We start from the raw sequence: 21454 nt of genomic DNA on the forward strand, positions 1-21454 counted from the left end.
TCTGGCTGAGTCTTTCTGCACCAGCTTGTTTTCAAGTAAAATGGTAGGGGCCTCATGTGAAGCCTGTCCAACTTCACAAATTGTTCTACTGAGGCCAACATGCCTAGGAGACTCATCCACTGGACTGCTGAGCATACCAAGAGAGAGAGAGGAACTCACGAACAGTCTTAGGCAAGACTGTCCTTTTGGGGAATAGAAAAAACCCGAGAAGCTCAAGAGTCCAGAATCATCCCTAAATAGGAAATCGTCTGTGTTGGAGTCAACTGTGACTTCTGAGGGTTTATCAAGATGCCTAACTCCTTCGTTAGGCGAAGAGTCTTCTTCAAGTTCTCCACACACTGCATTTCTGATGTGGAGTGGAGAAGCCTACCGTCAAGTAGAGGGATACATTGATCCCGAGAGGATGAAGCCATTCTCAAGGGGAGCAAGGGTCCTGGTGAAAACTTGAGGGGCCATGGACAGACAGAAGCAAAGGGCCCAAAACTGGAAGACTTTGCTCCTAAACACAAATCTCAGAAATTTGCTAGAGGCCGGTTGGATGGGAACATGGAAGTAGGTGTTCTTATGTCCAGGGAGACCATCCAGTCACCCTGATGGAGAGGACATGACAGAGTGGAAAGTCTCCTTGCAAAATTTCATCTTCACTACGAATAAGTTCAGGGCACTGATGTCCAGGATGGGCCCCCAACCCCCGATGATTTGGGGACTACGAAGAGTCAGTTGTAAAACCTCTCCGACGAACGATCCAGTATCTCCTCTATTGCCCCTTCATGAATCAAGGACTCTACCTTTTAAGCAAGAGCCAAAAACTTCTTGGACCCTACCGAGTAGGTCGTCAAGATGATCGGTGATATGGACAAGGGAGACCTGTCTGAGAGGAATGGAGTAGCCACTTCTCAGTACTTGGACCCAGGGGTCCGCTCCTGTGCGACTCCATTCCTCCCAAAAGAGATGAAGCTCACCTCCAACGGGTGCATGAAGGACAAAAGCTTCATTTCTTAGTGGCAGGCTTCAAAGTAAACTTCTTGATGGACCTCAAGGGAGGACTCAGGTTAGCACGAGGTCTGGGTTGAGGTCTTGATCTTGCTCCACGAAAGGGCTGCAGTTGCAAGGGCAAGAAATACTTGGAAACAGAGGGAGTTTCCTTTGGGCACTTGGCAGACTAAGCCAAAAGATCCGTAGTGGATTTCTTGTGCAGGGCTGATAACACTTCCTTAACTGTCTTGTGAAGGAAGAGATGGGTCTTGCTTAGCTAAGGAAGAAAACAAGAGCGCCAATTTCTGGATAGCAATTACTCCCTTTGTTGCAAATGAACACCGCAACTTCCATTTCTTGATGATGTCCATCGAGAAAAGATGGAACAAGTTCAGCGGAACCATCCCTGAAGGCTTTGTCAGCACACGATACAACACCAAACCAGCCAGAAGCAAAATTTTCGGCAAGGTCCAGACAGCCTTCAATTTTTTCTCACCAAAGCTCCGACAGTCCAGTCGAGAGAACTGAAGATCTCCAAAACTTTAAAAAAGTTCTTGACGAGATGGATGGGCTCGAGAGGAAAACATAATCTTGGCCGAGGAAACGCAGCTTGACACGTTGCATCAACCAGACCAGAGAAGTCCTCTTCGGAGAAAGCAGACTCTCCCAATGAAGGTGCCTCTGGTGGCATAGAAGAGGCATTTCTTCTTCAGAAGCTTAGAGGGAGGGAAGGCAGAGGTAGCTTTACCTTGCTCACTCTTTTACGTCAACCACTCATCCACCTCTTGAAGAAATTTCTTCAAAGAGGAGGAAAGAACTAACTTGGGGAAACAAGCAGCGTACGAAGTGTTTCCTCACGAGGAAGGTAGATGCAGGTGAAGCATACGAAGCAGCTCGAAAAAGTCAGGGAAAGTTTGCCTGGAAGAACTTCAGCAAAACGGAGTAAGCTGACAAAGGGGTGGAATCGTGCTCTGTTTCCTCCTCATCTGACGAAATTGGAAACAAAGACAGATCCTAGCTCTTTGAAGACGAAGATCTTTTCTTCAAGAAACTCATAATATTCTCCAGCTTACAACGAAGTGGGGCCAAGGAAGAATCCTCCTGCGAAGATGGGTGTGGAAGCGGTGAGGTTGGCGCCAAGCAGGTTGAAGAAGCCAAGTGTGGTGCCTAAGTGAATAACACGCGACTCAAAGGAGACGGGTGCTTAGAAGCATGAGACCGAAGAGAAGAGGGCCATGGATGCTTACGAGGAAGACTAGAGTGTCTAGGCACAATCACTGGTCACTCGAAAACCTCATCAACTTCTGGCTGTCCAAAGGTGGAATGGTGAAGGTGCACGAAGGTTGTAGACTGGCACTTGTCTCCTTAAACATCTTAACAGGAGGAGAAATGTCTGCAACGGTGTAATGCCTCTTCAAAGGCCTAGAGGTAACAACTCTGAGCCGCTGGTGCGTCCTGTTGGGCAACAAGTCACCCAAGTTCGATGACAAATGACCAGCACTAACCAAGACGCGTTTCCAGTGGCGCTCAGCCGCAGCCTGGGAACGGACAACAGGCTCGGCGGAGGGGGCAACTACCCGTGGGCAAACCCCATCAGCCTCCCTTGGACCTCTGGTATGTCTTCTACTTATCTCGTTCTACAACACATCCAGGCTAATTAGAATAAAGTTAACCACAGCTAACAAAATTTCTAAATAGCTACGAAAAATAAAGAAAAATATTCGGCGCATACCGAAAACAAGGAAAACCTGAATACTTCACCAAAGAGCTGGAAAAATATATTAAAAAAATGATGAGACTGCACAAAACCACCAATGTTAGTCGGGAGCCAGCAGAAAACGAATTGAAGCTCTTTGCTGAGTTGTACCTATCAGTTCCAAAAGTGGGTGGGCCCCTGTCACCTAAACTAGCGATGGTAGCACCACCGCGAAAATTTGAATTCTTAAGACTGCCAAGTGGAAAGCTAGTAGCTATGTAATTGCTTGGTAAGTCACTTCTATAAAAATTTAGTGTTCACCAAATATTTGGCTTTAGTTAAAAAAAAAAATAAATAAATAGTGCTAAGCACCCAATGTTGAGACATGCCATACGGTGAGAATCACTTTTCAAAACATAAAATAGAAATACTTGATCCAGTAGCAGATACAACAAAATATTCAAGAGTAAACATTAATATGATGAAAACAAATGCTTTACTAACTTACCCTCTCAATCGTGTTCCGTTTGGAAGAACCTTCTCTACTCCTCCAAGCAACATGCAAAGAAGTGCCTTTTTGATATATTCATGACCATGGATACTGGGTGCAAGAGACTTGGACAACAATTCAAAAACATCAACACCCTGAGGATACAAGTTTAAATTAGCAACAAATAATTAAGACATAAAACTTAACATCATGGGGCTCTTTCAGCTAAATGAGCCTTTAAGATATTTGGGAGGTGCCATGAAAATAAATGGTGGTTTTGGTCTCATTCTTTAGTTGAGTAACCACTTTTCAGCAGAAATTTCCAAAATAAAAACCAATAAAATTATGAATTATGTAACCTAAATGATGCATGGATTTAAGCATGAATAAAAAATCCTTCACTTTCCATAAAAATTTTAAAAAGTAATTTCTTTTTTCCATGAAAAAATATGTATCGAGTGAATAGAGAAAAAGGTATTTTTGAAGTAGAAATATCCTATTTCCATTTGGGTCAGAAGGACCATAACGCAATAACTCTCCCAGTCTGTCAAAACAAGTCTCCAACCATATCTTCAAGAACACACCAGCACTAACGAGGCGCTAAGAGAAATTGCATCTGGCCGTGCCTTGATCCATGCATTATGGTTAGTAAGAGTGTGGGAAAATACACCCAACCCCCTCGACTTCAAACGATAGCCCAAGGAAATAAGCCACGCCCACAGGTCAAGCCTAGATGTTTTGGCCAATCAAATGCCATCAGTGCCCGAGACCTAAGGAGCAAATACCCAATAATCAACAGGAATTTCCACACCTCCAAAAGTTGGAATGAACCAAGTGGAGGAGGTGCCTCAAAAAAGCAGTACCTGCCCAGAATATGACGTCATGGTTGACACAAGGGAAAATGGGAGATATAAGGACAGGCATAGAGAAAAGAGAGGGACAGAGAAAAAGGTGGGAGAAAAAGAGAGAGACAGAGAAAAAGTTTAGTGGGAAGATAGAGAGAGAAACTATTCCCAAGTGTGGGAAGCAGAAAAGACAGAAAGAGAAGTGTTTTAGTGAAGAAAGACTCTCTCAAACAATAGTCACCGTAATCTAATTCCCAAGTCTCTAAAACCATTATTTCAAAGTCTCTTCTATTATCTTAAAGTCTCGAACCATTAAGAAACAGTTAAGAACTATAGGTGGAACTGTAAGACAAAAATCACAAATAAAGAAGAAACGGGAACAATTAATCATTTTCCCTTTAACCTCGGTAATTTACAATTTAATAACTGTTTTAAAGAGCCACTTGTTCCTACTTACAAATTACTACACGCCCTACTAGTGTTGGGCCCTTTGAAGGAAAGAAACGGGTCCGACAACAAATACAAATTGCCTTTTGAATGATGTTATTTAACCTCACCTCTTATTATATATAAAAAGCATAAGGAAACTAAGGCAAAAATCTTTATTCTTCTTCTACTTAAGACCCAACTTGATTTTAACCTTCTCCCAAACTCCAGACTTATTCCCAATGCAAACAGACATCAAAGTATCTTCTACAGATAACATCACTGAAATTGCCCTGGATTAATAAGATTTCACAGGCTTTTTAAGTTGTTTAAAATATACATTTTCATATTCTAAAAACTAAAATAATTGTTTATTTAAATTTGAACTGTATCACGAACATATGCATTTACACAAGTTCACATTTCAACTTTACCCTGATAATGCACACTTCACTGCATCTAACATCCAAACTTAATATTCCCCATAACTAGCCTATATCTTAAAATCTTGCCCTTGGAAAAGTAAAAGCAGATATGAATAAATGCAGTTTGCATAACTACTCTGTTCAAATCTGTTAACTGCAACTACAAATACAGTAGTTCATTTGTGAGGTCACGATCTGTCGCAGGGACCCTCAGGGCATCCTCGCTTCAAAACAGACATCTACGAAACACACCGCGTACTCTCAAGAAACACAGATCCAGCGCTCCTGATCCAAGCAATCTTTTAAGCATTTTTCAGAAGCTACTTTATGTCATTGTTAGAACTGCAATTACTAACGTATGTCACGCACTGCAAGCTTTCCAACCATATGTATTTGAAATCTCTTCCTAATTTGTATATGGAATTGTTAACCATTCTTCAGGTGTGAGAAAACACATCTGACTGTATATACATATCCCTCTGCTTTTCCCTAATGTCAAATGCTGTTCTTGCGCTTTCAAGAGTTCTTGACCTGCCAGAGATTTTGGTGTCAATAAATCAGAATACACCTTGACTCTGCCTCTTACTCGTCGCCTCGTTATACATTCCCCATTATACACTGATGGTACTGATATATAAAGTGCCTCATGCTGCATATCACAAATCACATGCTCTTTATTACGACCTAACAAAGATAGGTGTAACTATCTTTGAGTATACATTCAAGTTTAGCATCTATGACTGTTTCCAGCATAACATAATGACTACAGTATAATGAGAGTACTGTAGGGCACATTGAATACCCAAGTCTCAGTAACAATTTAAACCTACTGCTGCACACAATACTGAAAGCAAAGCCATCATATATAATTAACTAAATATTGTTTTAATAAATACCAAACTTCTTTACCGATTGAAAAATAAATAATTGCATACACACTGACTTAAGAAATAAAACGTGAAACAATGACTCACAAACCTTTCGCTTTGAAAAGATCTTGCAATTGCGTACGTCATCAGTAGAAATATTAGGTGTAACTTCTTTACTCATGAGAATCACATTGTTCGCCAACAGAATAGTTTTGAATGTTCCTGATGTAAACGAATTCTGTTTGTTGGGTAAACAACGGTAGATGCCGACAATCTGGAGAAGAAATACTACTAGTGATATAAAAATGTATAAACACTGGCAGAGGCCAGCCACCTGGAATAAACAAAAAATAATAGGGGGAACAAAAAAATCTTCACTGCAGTAAAAAACACAGCTCACTACATGAAAAAAGAATGGTTCTGACACATGAAAATTTGGTTAAAAGTTAACCATGAAAAAATATTTTTTAACCTTATATAAATGAAAAATCTTTTCATACCTGGATTCTGTCTCCTGGTTTGCACTTATCAACCAAGTCATTATCAAGAACAATATCTACTGATCGAGGCAACTGACCAGCAGGAGATTTCTCAGGCATTTCTTGTATGGTGATAGTCTGGTGGTCCTTGTACACACACAACCCATATTCAGTTTCCAAAAGGTTCCCTGTGGAGTAAAATGCCAAAGTTATTAGCTTGCAACACAGGTTTCCAAAAATGAAATGTTAATCTTTATGATAATGCAATATGAAAACAGCTTAACAGTACTTAGCAAACCTAACCACCTTGAAAGCATCATAATCCCTTTGAAATGTTATTTGAAAAATACTACACCTTTAAAACAAAAACAAAATAACTTGACATAAATTTTTTAATTATTCGAACAACAGCCACAACTATTCCAAATTAACTTCTTACCATCATCATCCTTTGTTGGATAAAGAGCAGTGGATGGATAAGGGGTGTAAGAAGTCATATCTGCATAACGGCGCTCCAAAGTCTTCTTAGTGGCAGGGCAGTAATGAACTGACCTTACAACTTTAGGGCGAACCAAAGAACCTGCAAATCACAAGATGAGAACTGTATCTTCAGTGATTTTATCATTTGAAATAGGCACAGCCTAACAACTTCTCTAGGCAAAGTACTGATCCACTAATCTACTGCACCCAGCATCTCAGGAGAAAAAATAAACCAAGCAATGCGTTAAGTCAGGGTGTTTTAGAGTGATATAAAATTTTTGCATCACCTTTAAATTATAGGTAAAATTTTATGATACTCTTTACTCGCATCACATCTTACTTACATTTTGTCACAATGCCTTCAACACACACCAAATTTCCCAAATGCCTGGCATTCAGGGTCCTGGGAGATACATGTTTACTACCAAAGCTGCCTTCAAAACCAACAAAAAGTTCTTCCTGTTTTTTGGCATAGTTTGTATCTACTACTGCAACAAATTCCTTCAGAGCTTGATGAAAAGCTGGTAGCTCTTCATAGCCAGCGTTCAAAAGCCTGCAAAATGGAAATAAAACACTTCATGTTACACACAATAAAGACTTTCACATCTGCGTAAACATGTGGTATAAAAGCAAATAACACTTGAAGAAAGTAAAATAATACTTACCCAGCTGCGCGCTGAGGGTTCTTCTTCCGCAGATCATTGATATTCACGATAAGGCGGCATTCCCCATTAGCCACCATATCGCGAACCAGCTGTGTATACAAACCCGCATCTTCCTATTGGGAAAACAAATAAGGAACTGATTTTCATCACTGGTTTTCATGATTCACTAATTCAGGATCAGTACCAGGCTACCAAAATGTGCTACTGCCTGTGATGAAGTTGGTTATAGTGATGCCAGCCACATCATCCCTTGAAGAAGAAAACTTTTCATTACCCAAATGTTATAAATTGAATGCAAAAAGCCACTTACTAACATTTAAAGACATTTTACTTTTTTTTTTTAATGTCACTCATCATATAGTCTATAGTGTAATGTATGCTAGCCTTCATCCATGAACTTACAAACTATCTGAACCTCTGACTTACAATAAAGGAAAAACCTTAGAAACAGCAGCAATATCATTTAAATGGATTCACCTGATGCCTAGCCTCTGGAGAAGACAACTTTTGACAGGTTCTGCATTATAGTTACTAAAAGTGGTTATATTGTTCAGAAGTCTCTGCACAAAAGCATACAACAAAGGCAATGCAGAACCGAAAAGTCCTTTAGGTAGCCAAAGCCCTGTGACAAGTGCTTGGGGTCTCAAAATATATGGGACTTTTAACACCAAATTTTGTAGCTTTAACAATACTGTAGACTGGGTCATAGAGTCTATCAGGCACTGCCTAACTTGGGCATATAATCTTGGATAAGCTCTAAGACCTGAGGAGGATATTTATGGGGTTATAGTCTAAGTCACTTATGACATTACTGTGGGCATAGCCTAACCATAAATTTATGTTGACAGACTACCTTACTAAGCCTAAGGCAACCCAATAACTTACCAATCACAACTGTAATACACACTCAGCGTGTGGATTTAACCCACAAGGTGCTGAGAGTTGCTAGAATTGACGCTTTTATGTTGCAATAGGATGATGCATATTCATCGAGTGCATTTAACCCACAAGGTGCTGAGAGTCGCTAGAACCAACACTTTACATGTTGCACTAGGATGATGACGATATTATTGACACTATTTTCAAACATCGTGGTAAATTTAGTCCCTCCCCTTAGTTCTGTGTGAGTGACAGTCTCCAACCATTCAGCTTACTCTTGACATAAAAGATGCCAAACTTCTCTTAATCATAGTTATAAAAATAGCAAAATTGTAAACCTTCCTTCAGCCGGGAGGGGTGGGGGAGCGAACAGGGAGGTTTTTGCATCCTGAAGTTCAGCATCGATCAAAGATTTTTTTAATAAATCTTTGTTTATTTTGTAAATTTTGCAGATAATGGCTTTTGATGACGAAGCTTATTCATTTTTATCAAGTAGTGATTTTGAGATTGATAATCACAATAACAGTGATGATAGTAATATTGGTTTCTAAGTTAGTGTGCGTATGATGGTAAAAATACACACACAACCCCACTCAACCAATTAATAATTGTTGTGCATTTTTTGTACTCTATTGGGTGTTTCTTGAACAGCTAAGGAGTAATACTTTCATGAAAAAATCTGAAATTCTCAGAAAATAATGTACGAAGCATTCCAAAAGTGGTTTTCGAAAATTTTTTTCTCAAAAGTATTTGTTTTTAAATCAAATTTTAAAAACATATTAATTTTATTTTTAATTACCAATCTGCAATATAAGGTAATTACAACCATGTATAACATTAGGTGGTAAGTTGAAAAATGACTTTGAAATTGGTTCTATTACTGAAGTTGCAAATGCATAATAACCTACTGCCATTGTCCCCAAGTGGCTAGGCCTAACCACTGGGTCTAGACATGGACTAGCATGTAGAACTAACCATTAGCTCTGCGTCGGTATTTCCTTTAAAATGGACTTTTCCTATATTTTGGTTGCTTTTCAAGAATTTACCGTTATTGTTTGTTGGCAGACTGTAATTAACCTCACAACTGATTATGTTTTTGTAAGCTGGCCACCCTGGAATGCTGTTGTGCATCTGCAGTTATTATAGGGGAACTTTTGGTAAAAAGTGGTTTCCTTTACTTGGGGAGGAGGGTCTCTGCCCTCTAGCCAAGTAACACAGCCTACTTACTAGGTTAGGTTAGTGTGGTTTCTTTTATAATAGATTTCCTTAGCCAATCCCTTCTTGAACATATGGCTCCATAATGACTTTCCTATTTGCAGAACCGTTCCGTAGAGTTTGTGCGGCGCTATTGCTTAGAAAGACCAACTAGGCTAGCTAGTCTTGGCTACAAACTAGGCCTAGTCATACACTTATGCAAAATCAACATCATCCAAGTTAGCCATTTTGTTGCCGGATAGATTAAAGGCAAAAGGGCTAGGCTAACAAGGCCACATACCAGTGACATCATTTAAAGGTCATCTAATGGCGAGAAAGAAGCTGATAGGAGACCCAGGCTAAAACACCACCACCCAAGACGTTCACAGCTAGTGAATTGTGGGGCAGTTATGAATTAAAGTTAGACTATGGAAAAACTTGAGTTTGCTCTGCTATACCTTACTGGGCTCGGCGCTTAGACCGACACTATGAAAACCATATGGTTTTGCCTCCAATGAAAGGGGCTCCCTCAATAAGCCAAATCCGGCTGCCAGCTCTGACTGGCCTAAGCTTGGGTCCACTGGCCCCAAGATGGGCTATGGTCTTGCAAACGGTCTATCACAGTGTAAAACACCAATTTAGCTGGCACTGAAATATATCTGTCACTCATAAGTGAACACCTGGACAATATAAACAACAAAAAGTAACATATCTTCTCATAAAGTCTGACAAATCGAGTACGCTAACAGGTTGAACGAGAAAACCATGGCGAGCTTACGGTTACACTTATCATGAGTAGTTATTCGGTTCAGGGTCTACAAAATGCCAATTTGATACTTACATCATCTTCCAGGAACTCTAAATATTCTCTCTGAATGTCACGAATTCGTTGATCAACAATAATATCATTGGTAGTGGTACCCATTTCAGAGAAACTTCAAGCACAGACTGACTGCAACTGCAATTGGCGGATTGGCCGCCGACAATTTCCCGCGTAAAACTCCCGCCAATTCCCCTGACAACAACAACGAGGACAAGCCGAGTACAACGGCGTGACGGTTTCCTTTGTAACGGTCCATCTACAAAACTTGATTTCGTTTCTTGCTTTTTCCAAGCTATTTCTGTATTTCCTCACTTTTGCTTTTTTCCTGATTTTGGTGATATACATGCATATATATATATATATATATATATATATATATATATATATATATATATATATATATATATATATATATATATATATATATATATATACATAAAAAGCTGGATATACATTGCTCTCGACTTCAGCAAAAATGGAAATTTTTCTCCTTTAATTACCGCACATGTTCGCCTTTCAGCGGTATATATATATATATATATATATATATATATATATATATATATATATATATATATATATATATATATATATATATATATATATATATATATATATAGAAGCAAGCTTTTTCTCTTACATTTTATTTCTTTGCAATTACTAGCTTAATTACTTCCTTTTTTATTCTTTTCCATACTCACGTTAGTTGCTGCTGTAAATCACACAGATGAACTACATGGTTAACTAGTGTTTAACTATCGCAGTCTTCCACGCATAACCTCACATGAAATTTATGCCTTTTCATTGGTCTTTTTTTTGCGTGCATGATGATTTTTCATCGATTACAATATTTACATATGCTAAATCTTATTTAAAACCTGTAGTATATCAGTCTTCTTTCGTGTTACTGTCTGTGAACCTTGTATAATTAAAATGACAAATTCTGCTTCTCCAAAATCTCTCTCTCTCTCTCTCTCTCTCTCTCTCTCTCTCTCTCTCTCTCTCTCTCTCTCTCTATATATATATATATATATATATATATATATATATGTGTGTGTGTGTGTGTGTGTGTGTGTGTGTGTATTATATATGTTAGGAAAGTTAGATAGGGAAAGTAGAAAAAGAGAGAGAGAGAGAGAGAGAGAGAGAGAGAGAGAGAGAGAGAGAGATAGAGAACAATGATAACACCTAGGTTGTTGTTGCTTGAGAAACTAAGAAGTGCTGACTGAAATAAGCCATCTTCCACGAACTCAAAACAGTGAGCGAGTATATCGCGCCCAGGGCCATAAAACCGACTGTAAAATTTGGAAACTGTGGCCTTGCAATTTAGCTTACTCAGGGATGATTCAGCACCGCCAAAAAGCCAACGCCAGCCATCTCTATAACCCCGCCTTCAATAGGAGGCAGTTTCATGGAAATTCCAGGAAATTGGGGGCTGGACAAAGTGATGTACTTCAACACTCTCCAATCAAACATTCTAGGGAGGGGTCTTTTACACCTGCTCCTAAGATCATTTCCAATCAAGTCCTCTAAGGGGAGATTTGATCCACACCCACTAAAGTCCTTCCCAATCAACTGTTTCAGGGGAGGCCTTGCAGATAAATCCTTCCAATAAGAAAATGGAGAGAGGTGGAGACTGCAGATAACAAGGAACCCAGGGGTTCGAGAGGCAGGAGAGCAGCAGAAGAGACCAGATTCGAGTTAATTTCCACCAGGAAGAGTTATATCTCCCCTTGCTTTCGTTCTCCCCAAACAGACTGAATTGAACTGTTTAAAAAGTGTGATTTCGTTTACCCAACTGTAACTGTAATTTGTACTTGAATTTGTAGTTACTTTCGTCATTAAAGTAAGAAAACTACAGAACTCATCTCTATTACGCCTTTCTGAGAGATACCAGTAATCTAAGATAATTTCCCTCCAATGATATCAGGTTCAAGAAAGAGGTGAAGGTAGAAATCTACACGTAGAGAAGTTTGCAGGTGAGAAACAAAATACTTCCAATCGGACACATTACATATATATATTATTGTGAGGTTCAAGAAATATCAGAAGTGAAAGACTGATTATTATTCTCGACAGGTGTCTATAATGTGGAAAGCGGACGGAAAGGTAGCGGGCAACCTGAGGCCCCCTGCTGCGTCCATACAGAAGATGTGTTAGTTAACAGGCATAAGAAGACACATATAATGCATTACAGAACATGTAAAAGGCAGATATATATTGGCGGAAAGGCCGTACAATGATGCATACAATGAGATACATAAAGAATCTGAAATAATAACAAGTAACATATATGACGTGATTAATGTCCAAATGAAGAGCGAAACACAAGAATGGAGAGGCGGTTTGACGCCCTTGCAAATACTCCCTCCCCCAAGACAATAATTAGAGGAGCAATTATTGGATGAAACAACATTAATCACGCAAACGCTGAGGCAGTTGGAGTGGGCACCTACTCCTGGAGAACTGTGGGCGTCAGGTGGAACTGACATCTGGGGCTGGCTCAATGTGTTCCCTGGGCTGCCCCAGACCCCACTTTGGTGGGGAGCGGGTGTGTCTGTGGGGAGGTACTGAGGGGGAAACTCTGGGCCGCCTGCCTGCCTCCTCACGTACTTCGCTGTCCGACAGGAATGCCGGTTTCAACCTGTCGATGGTGACCCAGTCTTCCCGTGGATGTCAAGGAGGTATGGCTTGGCAGCCCACCTGATGACTGTAGGGCCTGGTTAAGGGTGGCCAATGGGTGTCCACCCTGATGAAGACGTAGGCGCAGGAGTTTAAGGCGGGTGGGCTGTAGGTGGTGGTTCTGTCGGTGAAGGTCTTATGGCAGGGAGCAAACTTCTGTGCGAGTTCCCTCAACCTCGGGAGGGGGGTGTCAGTGCTGACAGCAGGAAGAATTCTCCAGGAACAGCCAGTGCCCCCCTGTAGACTTTCTCAGCAGGGGAGGTGTCGCCATTTGCCTTTGGTGTGGTGCGGAGACCTAGCAGGACCCATGGGAGCTGTTCCTTCCACCTCTCGTCGGTGCAACATGCCATGAGAGCTGCCTTAACAGAGCAGTGCGCCCTCTCAACCATGCTGAGGGGTTGTAGGCCTTTGTGCTGTGTAGTGTTGTACCCATCAGGCATGCCAAGGAGACCCAGAGCTCTGACAGGAAGGCTGGACTCCTGTCTGTAGTGATGCTGTCTAGCAGTCCGAAACGGCTGATCCAACTGGAGAGGAGGGCCTCAGCTCATGATGCTGTTGATGGCCCCCTCCATGGGGGTTGCCTCGGGCCAGCGGGTGGAGCAGTCTGTGATCGTCAGGAGGTGTCTGGCTCCTCCCGACTGCGGAAGAGGCCCAACAACGCCGATGTGGATATGGCCGAAGTGCCGACGACGCTGGGGGAAGTTGCCGACCCCGGACTCTGTGTGCTGGGACGTTTTGCTCACCTGGCATGGGAAGCAGCTCCTTGCCCACTGGTGAATGTCCCTGTTGATGCCATGCCAGACGAACTTGTCAGTCATGAGGCATGCTGTTGTGCACCCTGATGGATGGGAGAGACCGTGGACTATGTTGAACAACTGCCTCCTCCTTGAGGCAGGTACTAGGGGGCAGGGGCGGCCTGTGATGGTGTCACAGAGGAGAGTTATGTTCGAGCTTGCTAAGGGCATGTCTTCCCACTTAAGAGCCGTTACTGCCATCCTGTAGTCTGCCATCTCTGGGTCTGCTGCTTGCTTTTTGCCAGGTCTTCTTAGTCAATGCCAAGGTAAAGGGAATTGATTTCTACTCTCGACAGGGCGTTGGCTATTGTGTTCTTCCTGCCAGGGACGTAGTTGATGGTGCACCCGAATTCGGAGATGGCAGTCAGGTGTTGCTGTTGTCTTGCAGACCACGCATCTCTCGGCTTTGCAAATGCATGCACCAAGGGTTTGTGATCTGTTAGGATTGTGAATTCAGTCCCCTCCAGCAAGTACTTGGGTGTCTCACGGCCTGGTAGATAGCCAGCAGCTCCCTGTTGAAGGCACTGTGGCGGGTCTCTGCTGGCGAAAACTTGTGGCTGAAGAAGGCCAAGGGTTGGGGGGTGCCATTCACTAGTTGCTCGAGTACTGCGCCGCAGGCGATGTTGCTGGCGTCCGTTGTCAGTCTGAGGGCAGCTGTGGGATTGTGGTGAGTCAAGGTGGTGGCATTGGCGAGGGCTCTCTTTGTTTCTATGAATGCCTGCTGCTGTGGAGCCTCCCAGGTCAGTGTTTTTGGCTTGCCCTTCAGGATTGATGTCGGGGGTACATGGTGCGGGCGACGTCTGGAATGAAACGCCAGTAGTAGTTTATCATCCCCAGAAACTCTTGAAGGGCCTTGGTGGTTCGTGGTTTCAGGAAATTCTCTATAGCTTTTACTTTAGAGGCCATGGGGCACACTCCTGCTGGGGAAATCTCATGCCCGAGGAAGTCTACTTTTTCTTTCCCAAAAATGCATTTGTCGAACCTGACAACCAGTCCGCTGTCCTGCAGACATTTCACGATGGCGCAACATGGAGAAGGTGTTCCTCTGGGGACTTGGAGAAGATGAGAATGTCGCCGATGTAGCAGATGCAGAAAGGCAGATCCCCCAAGATGGTGTCCATTAGGAGCTGGAATGTGGCACCTGGATTCCTGAGACCAAAGGTGGAATAGGAAAATGTGTAAGTCCCGAAGGGCATGATGATGGCGGTCTTGGGGACATGGTTGGGGTGTACAGGTACTTGGAAGTATGACTTTAACAGGTCCATCTTGGAGAAAATCTTTGCTCCGTGGAGGGTGCCCATCAAGTCTTGCATGTTAGGGAGTGGGAAGTGGTCTGAAGTTGTCAGTAAATTTAAGCGCCGATAGTCCCCGCAGGGCCTCCATGAATCATCGGACTTCTTTACCATGTGGAGGGGAGATGCCCACGGGCTTGATGCTTTTTTACAGATGCCCATCTGTTCCATCCCTGCGAAGGCCCGTTTGCATCTTGTAACTTTTGGGGGGACAGCCGTTGGAACTTGGCATGGGTCGGTGGGCCCGTCATGGTGATATGATGGAAGATGCTGTGCTTTGCTAAGTTCCAACGACTGTCCCCCCAAAAGTTACAAGATGCGAACGGGCCTTCACAGGGATGGAACAGATGGGCATCTGTAAAAAAGCATCAAGCCCGTGGGCATCTCCCCTCCACATGGTAAAGAAGTCCGATGATTCGTGGAGGCCCTGCGGGGACTATTGGTGCTTAAATTTACTGACAACTTCAGACCACTACCCACTCCCTAACATGCAAGACCTGATGGGCACCCTCCACGGAGCAAAGATTTTCTCCAAGATGGACCTGTTAAAGTCATACTTCCAAGTACCTGGTGTAGCTCTGGTTTGAATACGCCCGGGAACTCCTGTAGGAGGGACTTGTCGCCGTTGGGGCCTGCGGAGCAGATGGTGGGCATTCCAGGTCCAGTGGAGAGCTGACGGGAGTGGCCGGTTCCTGTGCCGAGGAGGTGTTGTCTTCCGATGTCGACCAGAAGTCTGTGGTGCCCTAGGAAATCTGCGCCCAGCAGGGGGAATTTTACCTCCGTGATGACGAAGGGCCAGTGGTATCTGCGCCCAGAATTGAGATAGTCTGGGTTGTCGTGCCATATGTATGGATGGGAGTTCCGTTTGCTGCTATGAGGGCAGGCGTTGAGTCAGGTATCTTTTCTAAATCTTCCTCGGATGGCGGGAAGACCGACTGTACTGCCCCCGTATCAACCAGCAGGCGCCGTTTTGAAGTTTCGTCTCTGATGAAGAAACCTGCTAGTCAGGGGAGTTGGATTTTGCGGCCACAGCTGTTACTTGTGGCCGCTTTTGTCGTTTTTTGTAAAGGAACAGGGAGGTCTGCAGTTCCTGGCATTGGTTCCGAATTTTCTATGGAAGAAGCACCATGCCGGGTTTGACCATGTCCTGTGTTCCTTGAATGGTGTCTTCTTCCTGTAAACGGCGTTGATGTCTATCACATTGTTGTCGTTCTCCTCCATCAGGCTGCAAGCCCCCAGGGCAGTGGCGTGTTTCGAGGCCTTGGTGGCCTTGTGTATTTTTTGGGTGATGTCGACTAAGGCGTCCATGTCGAGGGCATCTGCATCTTTTATCTGGCACCTAACTTCCTGCATGAGGCGCCAAAGGAAGATCAACTCTTGTTAAGGGGATCGGCCGCCTAAAAAAAACCAATAATCTTTAAAAAATTCGATTTGCTGAAAAAAATTCTATGGCTTCGTATAGGGTTCAAGAATGTGTCCACGAAATATTATGCTAAAATTTGCTGTATTTCTCTAGTTATGGCCTAAAATGTAACAATAACTATATACCCATAAAACACCAGTAGCGCAAATGATTTAGTCTGGTATAGTTTTTGCGATATATATTACGAAAACTTCCTTTGAAATGAAATGTATAATGTCAATATCCTACTCGGCACCTTTTTAGTTATTCCTAGCCATGACAACGCACACGTCATACCATGACGCCGACTGTGGCCGAGAGTTGCCTATAAACCAAGCTAGAAGGACACGTTTTTCATGCTCGCTAGCCTTGACTGAACTCTGTATTTTCTGCGGTGTTTTTGTTTTTTCACCGTGCCTAAAAAGTCCAAGAGTTCACTTCATGCTTCTAGAATGCAAAAGCCAAGTGGAAAAGTCCAAGCGAGAAGTTTCAAGAAATTAGTGCCATAGAGGGGAATGGAGCGACGGAGAGAGAGAGAGCTGTCGCCCATCAAACGGCACAGGCAGCGATCTCTGCTGACCAGAGACCAACCACATCCACCCCTAAACGCCTTTTTATTTGTTCGTCACTACCAAAGGGCAAAAGATATTTTAGAAAAAGAAAGCAGTAGCTCGGAGGCTGATATTATAGACGATCCTGAAAATAAAATGATCATAATAAGTGAAGCAAGACTTGATGAATTACTTGAATCACGAATCCCCATTCCCAGGATCCATTTGGCAAGGGATGGATTTGAGACACTAATAAAAAGTGTAGGCAACTCCTAGAGTAATACCTTGCAGCAAGATCAGACAGGGGACCAGGAACCTAAAATTTATGAGAATGTGTCTCAGGCACATAAATAATCAATTAATATTCTTATTTATAATAATTTTGCATTAATTAATACCAAAAATAAAAATTAAAACCATAGAATTAATTGTAACACAGTCTTTGAAGTCCCTTTTACTTTTTTATGTAACTAAAACTTTGAAGGCCGTTTCAAAACATAAGTTTTTCGCCTTTAAAATGCATCTCCTCCCTTAGTATTGGACCAATCTAAATGAAATTTTAAATATAACATGAGGAAACATGGTAGATTAAAACAAAGCCAGGGATTTTAATATTTTGAGTTTCTGATTTTTGGCAATTTTTTTTCTGGAATTTTTCCGGGAAAATTTAATAAAAAAAAAATTCATATCTCGAAAAATAATTGAAAAATCAAAAATCCCCGGCTTTGTATCGAAGGTCCATATGTGTTTTATACGTGGTTCAAATCTCATCCCTTAAAACCAAAAAGCAAAGGAGGAGATGCATTTTGAAAATGGCCATTTTTGGCCGAAAAATGCTCTGGCGTCACAAAACCTAAGGTCACTGAACAAAAATTTTTTCCCCAGAAGTTCCACACAATATCCTTTAACAAACCCCCTATATATCAACAACCTGTCGTTAAAAAAGTCGGAAACCGGCCGATCCCCTTAAATCTGCCTTCCTCTTCCTCCCGTTTTCATCACGGCCTGGCAGTGTTACCAACCCCCGCAGTTCGTCCCAGGCTTCCCTGGGTGATGCTTCTCTGAGGGGCTGGGATAATGGGTCGAGTGCGAGCTGTGCTCCCTTGGTCACGGGCATGGAGTAAGTTTGCATGAGTTTATCTTTCAAGGCCGCGTATGTGACCTTGTTCGGTTGCGCGTCGAGCCAGGGGGAGGTTCTGTTGAACACATCTTCTGGGAGCACCGTCATAGTGATGTCGGATTTGATAGCATCGTTTGAGATGCGTGCCATGCCAAAGTGCATGTCTGCACGCAGGAACCACAATGCCATGTTCTGCCATGAAAACGAAGGAAGTTTGACCGCGTCTGGCTTTGTTGGTGAGAGGGGCGTACAGACGATGCTCACGGGTTCGCATTGAAGTTCAGCTTCCGACATCTTTACTACTCATGCACCAAAATGCGGGAAAATGCACGGTATTGAGTCTTATAAACTACGCACTGTATGCATTATTGAATATTAGGAATCATGCTAATTCCACTGGCTATCGACACCGCCATTTGCCAGTTGCATGCCTTAGAAGCCACAATATATATATATATTGCTTGGGCTTCTTTTGCGGCATATATATATTATATATATATATATATATATATATATATATATATATATATATATATATATATATATATATATATATATATATTGCTTCATTTTTATGGCATGTAACTGGCAAATGGCCAGTGTCGATAGCTAGTGAAATTACCACATTCATTCAAACTCTGCTACATACAGTACGTAGTTTATAAGGCCTATAGTGGAAAACCCAATTGGAGGACAGAGCTAAAAACATACAGAAGTAGTGCCGAATATATATTGTGAACTTAATTATATAAGCTGTTAGGTTATGTAAAATATTATTCATATAGATATATATATATATATATATATATATATATATATATATATATATATATATAGCATATATATTATTATTAATTATTTGGAGCATCGTGCCAATACTGACATAATGGTCGACGTCAAGCAACTATACTCGATACTAAACTTCACACAAATAAGGCCTATTGCACACCGGTGAAAATATCCAGCTTGGCGGTCTATTTTATTGTTATTAGACTTTTGACCTTTTCGTTATTTGAGGATCATAAGTCTGAGTATCAGTATTCGAGTATAGCATGTGAAAAATATAATATCTAAAATTAAAATAGCGAGCGTCCGAAAAGAGCAAGCCGAGTTTAACAGCGCAGTTTATTTTTCAGACACTGACACAACAGTTTAAATTCTGGAACCACCACAGAAAGGAATTACTTGGACATCTCGATGAATATATCTTCGACAGAAAATCCAGTTTGAGTTTGGAATAACATAAATCTCGATATTAGTTTTTCCGCTCGGAAAATTGATATACTGTATACCGTATACAGAGCAGCACATATACATATATATGTTGTTATTGTTGCATACATACTACATATACATATATATATATATGCACACACTCCAGTAATACGTATTAAGGTCTCCACTTTTATAAAACAGCTTGAATACACACAGTGCTAACAAAGGTCACTCTTCTGTCATGTCATTTGCACTCAGATAGACATGGAAAGCAGAAACGCGATTTTCATCACTGAGAAGAAAGAACAATGAGAGCAGATCTGCCGACTGAGTGCTGAGGATGAAGACTGCTCCTTTATAGCAGTTAAAACAACGTTCGATACTGACCTAACATATCCATACAGCAGGGAAGTCGGAGGCCCACTGTTCATAACAAGCTTATCCGTACACACGTGTTCAAAGCGTTACACAGCAAAAAGCCAGCTCCAGCACACGCACAAGGTATCAGGTCACGAAAGGGAGAGTGAGGCAGAAGGCCATGGCAATGATGCAAAGACGTCATCCGTCCTACCTCACGGAGTGCTATAACAGTCTCCTGGTGCCAAAGAAATTCTCTTGCCAGATAAATCATGAAGAGTCATTCAGTTACAGCAGTCTGTGCCAGGAACTTCGATAACATTTAACAGCTTTCAAACATGCAAACTGCCGTCGTTAAAACGTTGAAACTAAGACTCTTTACCGAAAAGAAAATCTGAAGTAATGGAGTTAGCGCCTGTTCCTGTTTCCTCATTATAAAAACAATTTCAGAGTTGAAACAGTCTGGTAAATTCAACTGTTTGAAATGGAAGAGTTTGAGAACAAAGGTCTGTCTCCAAACATCAAGGAGGTCCTCCTCATTTTCTGAAGTCCTGCAGCAAAAAGCCCAGCTTAAAGAAGACTGAAAAATTGACAGAAACTAGCAACACACAACATGCAACACTGCTTCAGAAATTCAGAGACAGGTGCTAAGATCTTTCTATGCCAAGGCATGAGAAAAAATATACTGAAGCTGAATGCAGTCAGTTCATGCCGCACGAATCTGAAAATTTTCGAGTGAGTGGTGCTATTCTGAATGTTATTTGCATCTTATGAGACGTTGCCGGTGTTGATTTAGGCATGAAGGGGGCGTTTCAGATCATTTCCGCCGCGACCGATATATTCGGGTCACGGCAAAAGGGTGCCGATGTAAAATGAAAGCGAAGAGTTGAAAACAGATAAAAACAGGTAACACTCGTGCCAAAAGCTGTACTGAAATTAGTACTGTTAAATTAGCTTGCTCATCGCAAGAGATTACAGCTCGATATGGGCTTCGTTGATGCATAAAACAAATCTATTTTTCACTTTTGCAAAATGTACAATACCGAAACTCCGATAAGAAGTATTTTTGATACGAGAAAAATATAAGCGGAAAACACTGCCGACAAATATGTTTTATGATATTCGCATTACCTGTATACCGTATTCCGCCGTAAGCAACTGCCTGTCAACACCATTCTCACAGATGCCATGTTTCGCTAATAATAAAAACATACACAAACATTGTGCTTTTGGTCAAACATTATGCTAAAACAGCGCAAAATACAAGTCTGTTTTGCATTACCGGCGGAGACAGATGGTTGCCATTTCAGTTACGCTTGAACTCGTCACATTCTGAGTACTTTTTGTCTATGTTGCTTGCGTAATATATTCATAGCTTCACACCAGCCACACTAAAGTTGTTCGATTGTTATCTGTATTTAATCGCCTAAAATTGCCGATGTGAATTTTGTGGCTCTTCGGTGAAAACCGATTTTTGGGTTGAGTCCATATCTGCGATAGTTGTAACAGCGATTTGCCCTTTGAGTACCGGCCACGTGATAACACGTTTTCAAAGCTTCTTATTGCTCAGCCACGATACATAATGCAGCCAGTATTGCCGGTGCGAAGTTCAGCCAGTCTTACAAGATAGATTTGCTTCTCACACGCACTACTCTAATATCAGAGGATCACTCATCTGTCTTCAATCAAAGCCTGAGGATTGCTCATGTGTATTCGAAATATCATCCTCCAAGCAGCGGCAGTTATAATAAGCGTTAATTGTTTATCTGTGAATATGGTTATTATTAAATGATGA

The 21454-nt window shown here is 41.8% G+C and overlaps 2 protein-coding genes across 3 annotated transcripts in view; one reads left to right on the forward strand and one right to left on the reverse strand.

Moving 5' to 3' along the window:
• Mcm3 (minichromosome maintenance 3) overlaps nucleotides 1-21454 on the reverse strand; it is a 411323-nt gene that overhangs the window by 41784 nt on the left and 348085 nt on the right. Inside the window, exons 2-8 of one of the 2 annotated variants that reach the window (XM_067125992.1) lie at nucleotides 10265-10378; nucleotides 7351-7463; nucleotides 7030-7238; nucleotides 6645-6785; nucleotides 6227-6393; nucleotides 5836-6000; nucleotides 3180-3316 (exon numbers count right to left, since the gene is read on the reverse strand). In XM_067125992.1, coding sequence (XP_066982093.1) covers nucleotides 3180-3316; nucleotides 5836-6000; nucleotides 6227-6393; nucleotides 6645-6785; nucleotides 7030-7238; nucleotides 7351-7463; nucleotides 10265-10348 — 1016 coding nt within the window. In that variant the 5' untranslated portion in view covers nucleotides 10349-10378. Of the gene's footprint in view, nucleotides 1-3179; nucleotides 3317-5835; nucleotides 6001-6226; nucleotides 6394-6644; nucleotides 6786-7029; nucleotides 7239-7350; nucleotides 7464-10264; nucleotides 10493-21454 lie in introns of those variants that run through there. The other variant, XM_067125991.1, reaches the window with a different exon arrangement.
• The window catches only part of LOC136851617 (uncharacterized), a 221337-nt gene that overhangs the window by 20283 nt on the left and 179600 nt on the right, over nucleotides 1-21454 (forward strand). The window lies entirely within an intron of this gene.

The sequence above is a fragment of the Macrobrachium rosenbergii genome, chromosome 23, assembly GCF_040412425.1.
Source record: "Macrobrachium rosenbergii isolate ZJJX-2024 chromosome 23, ASM4041242v1, whole genome shotgun sequence".
Classification (NCBI taxonomy): domain Eukaryota; kingdom Metazoa; phylum Arthropoda; class Malacostraca; order Decapoda; family Palaemonidae; genus Macrobrachium; species Macrobrachium rosenbergii.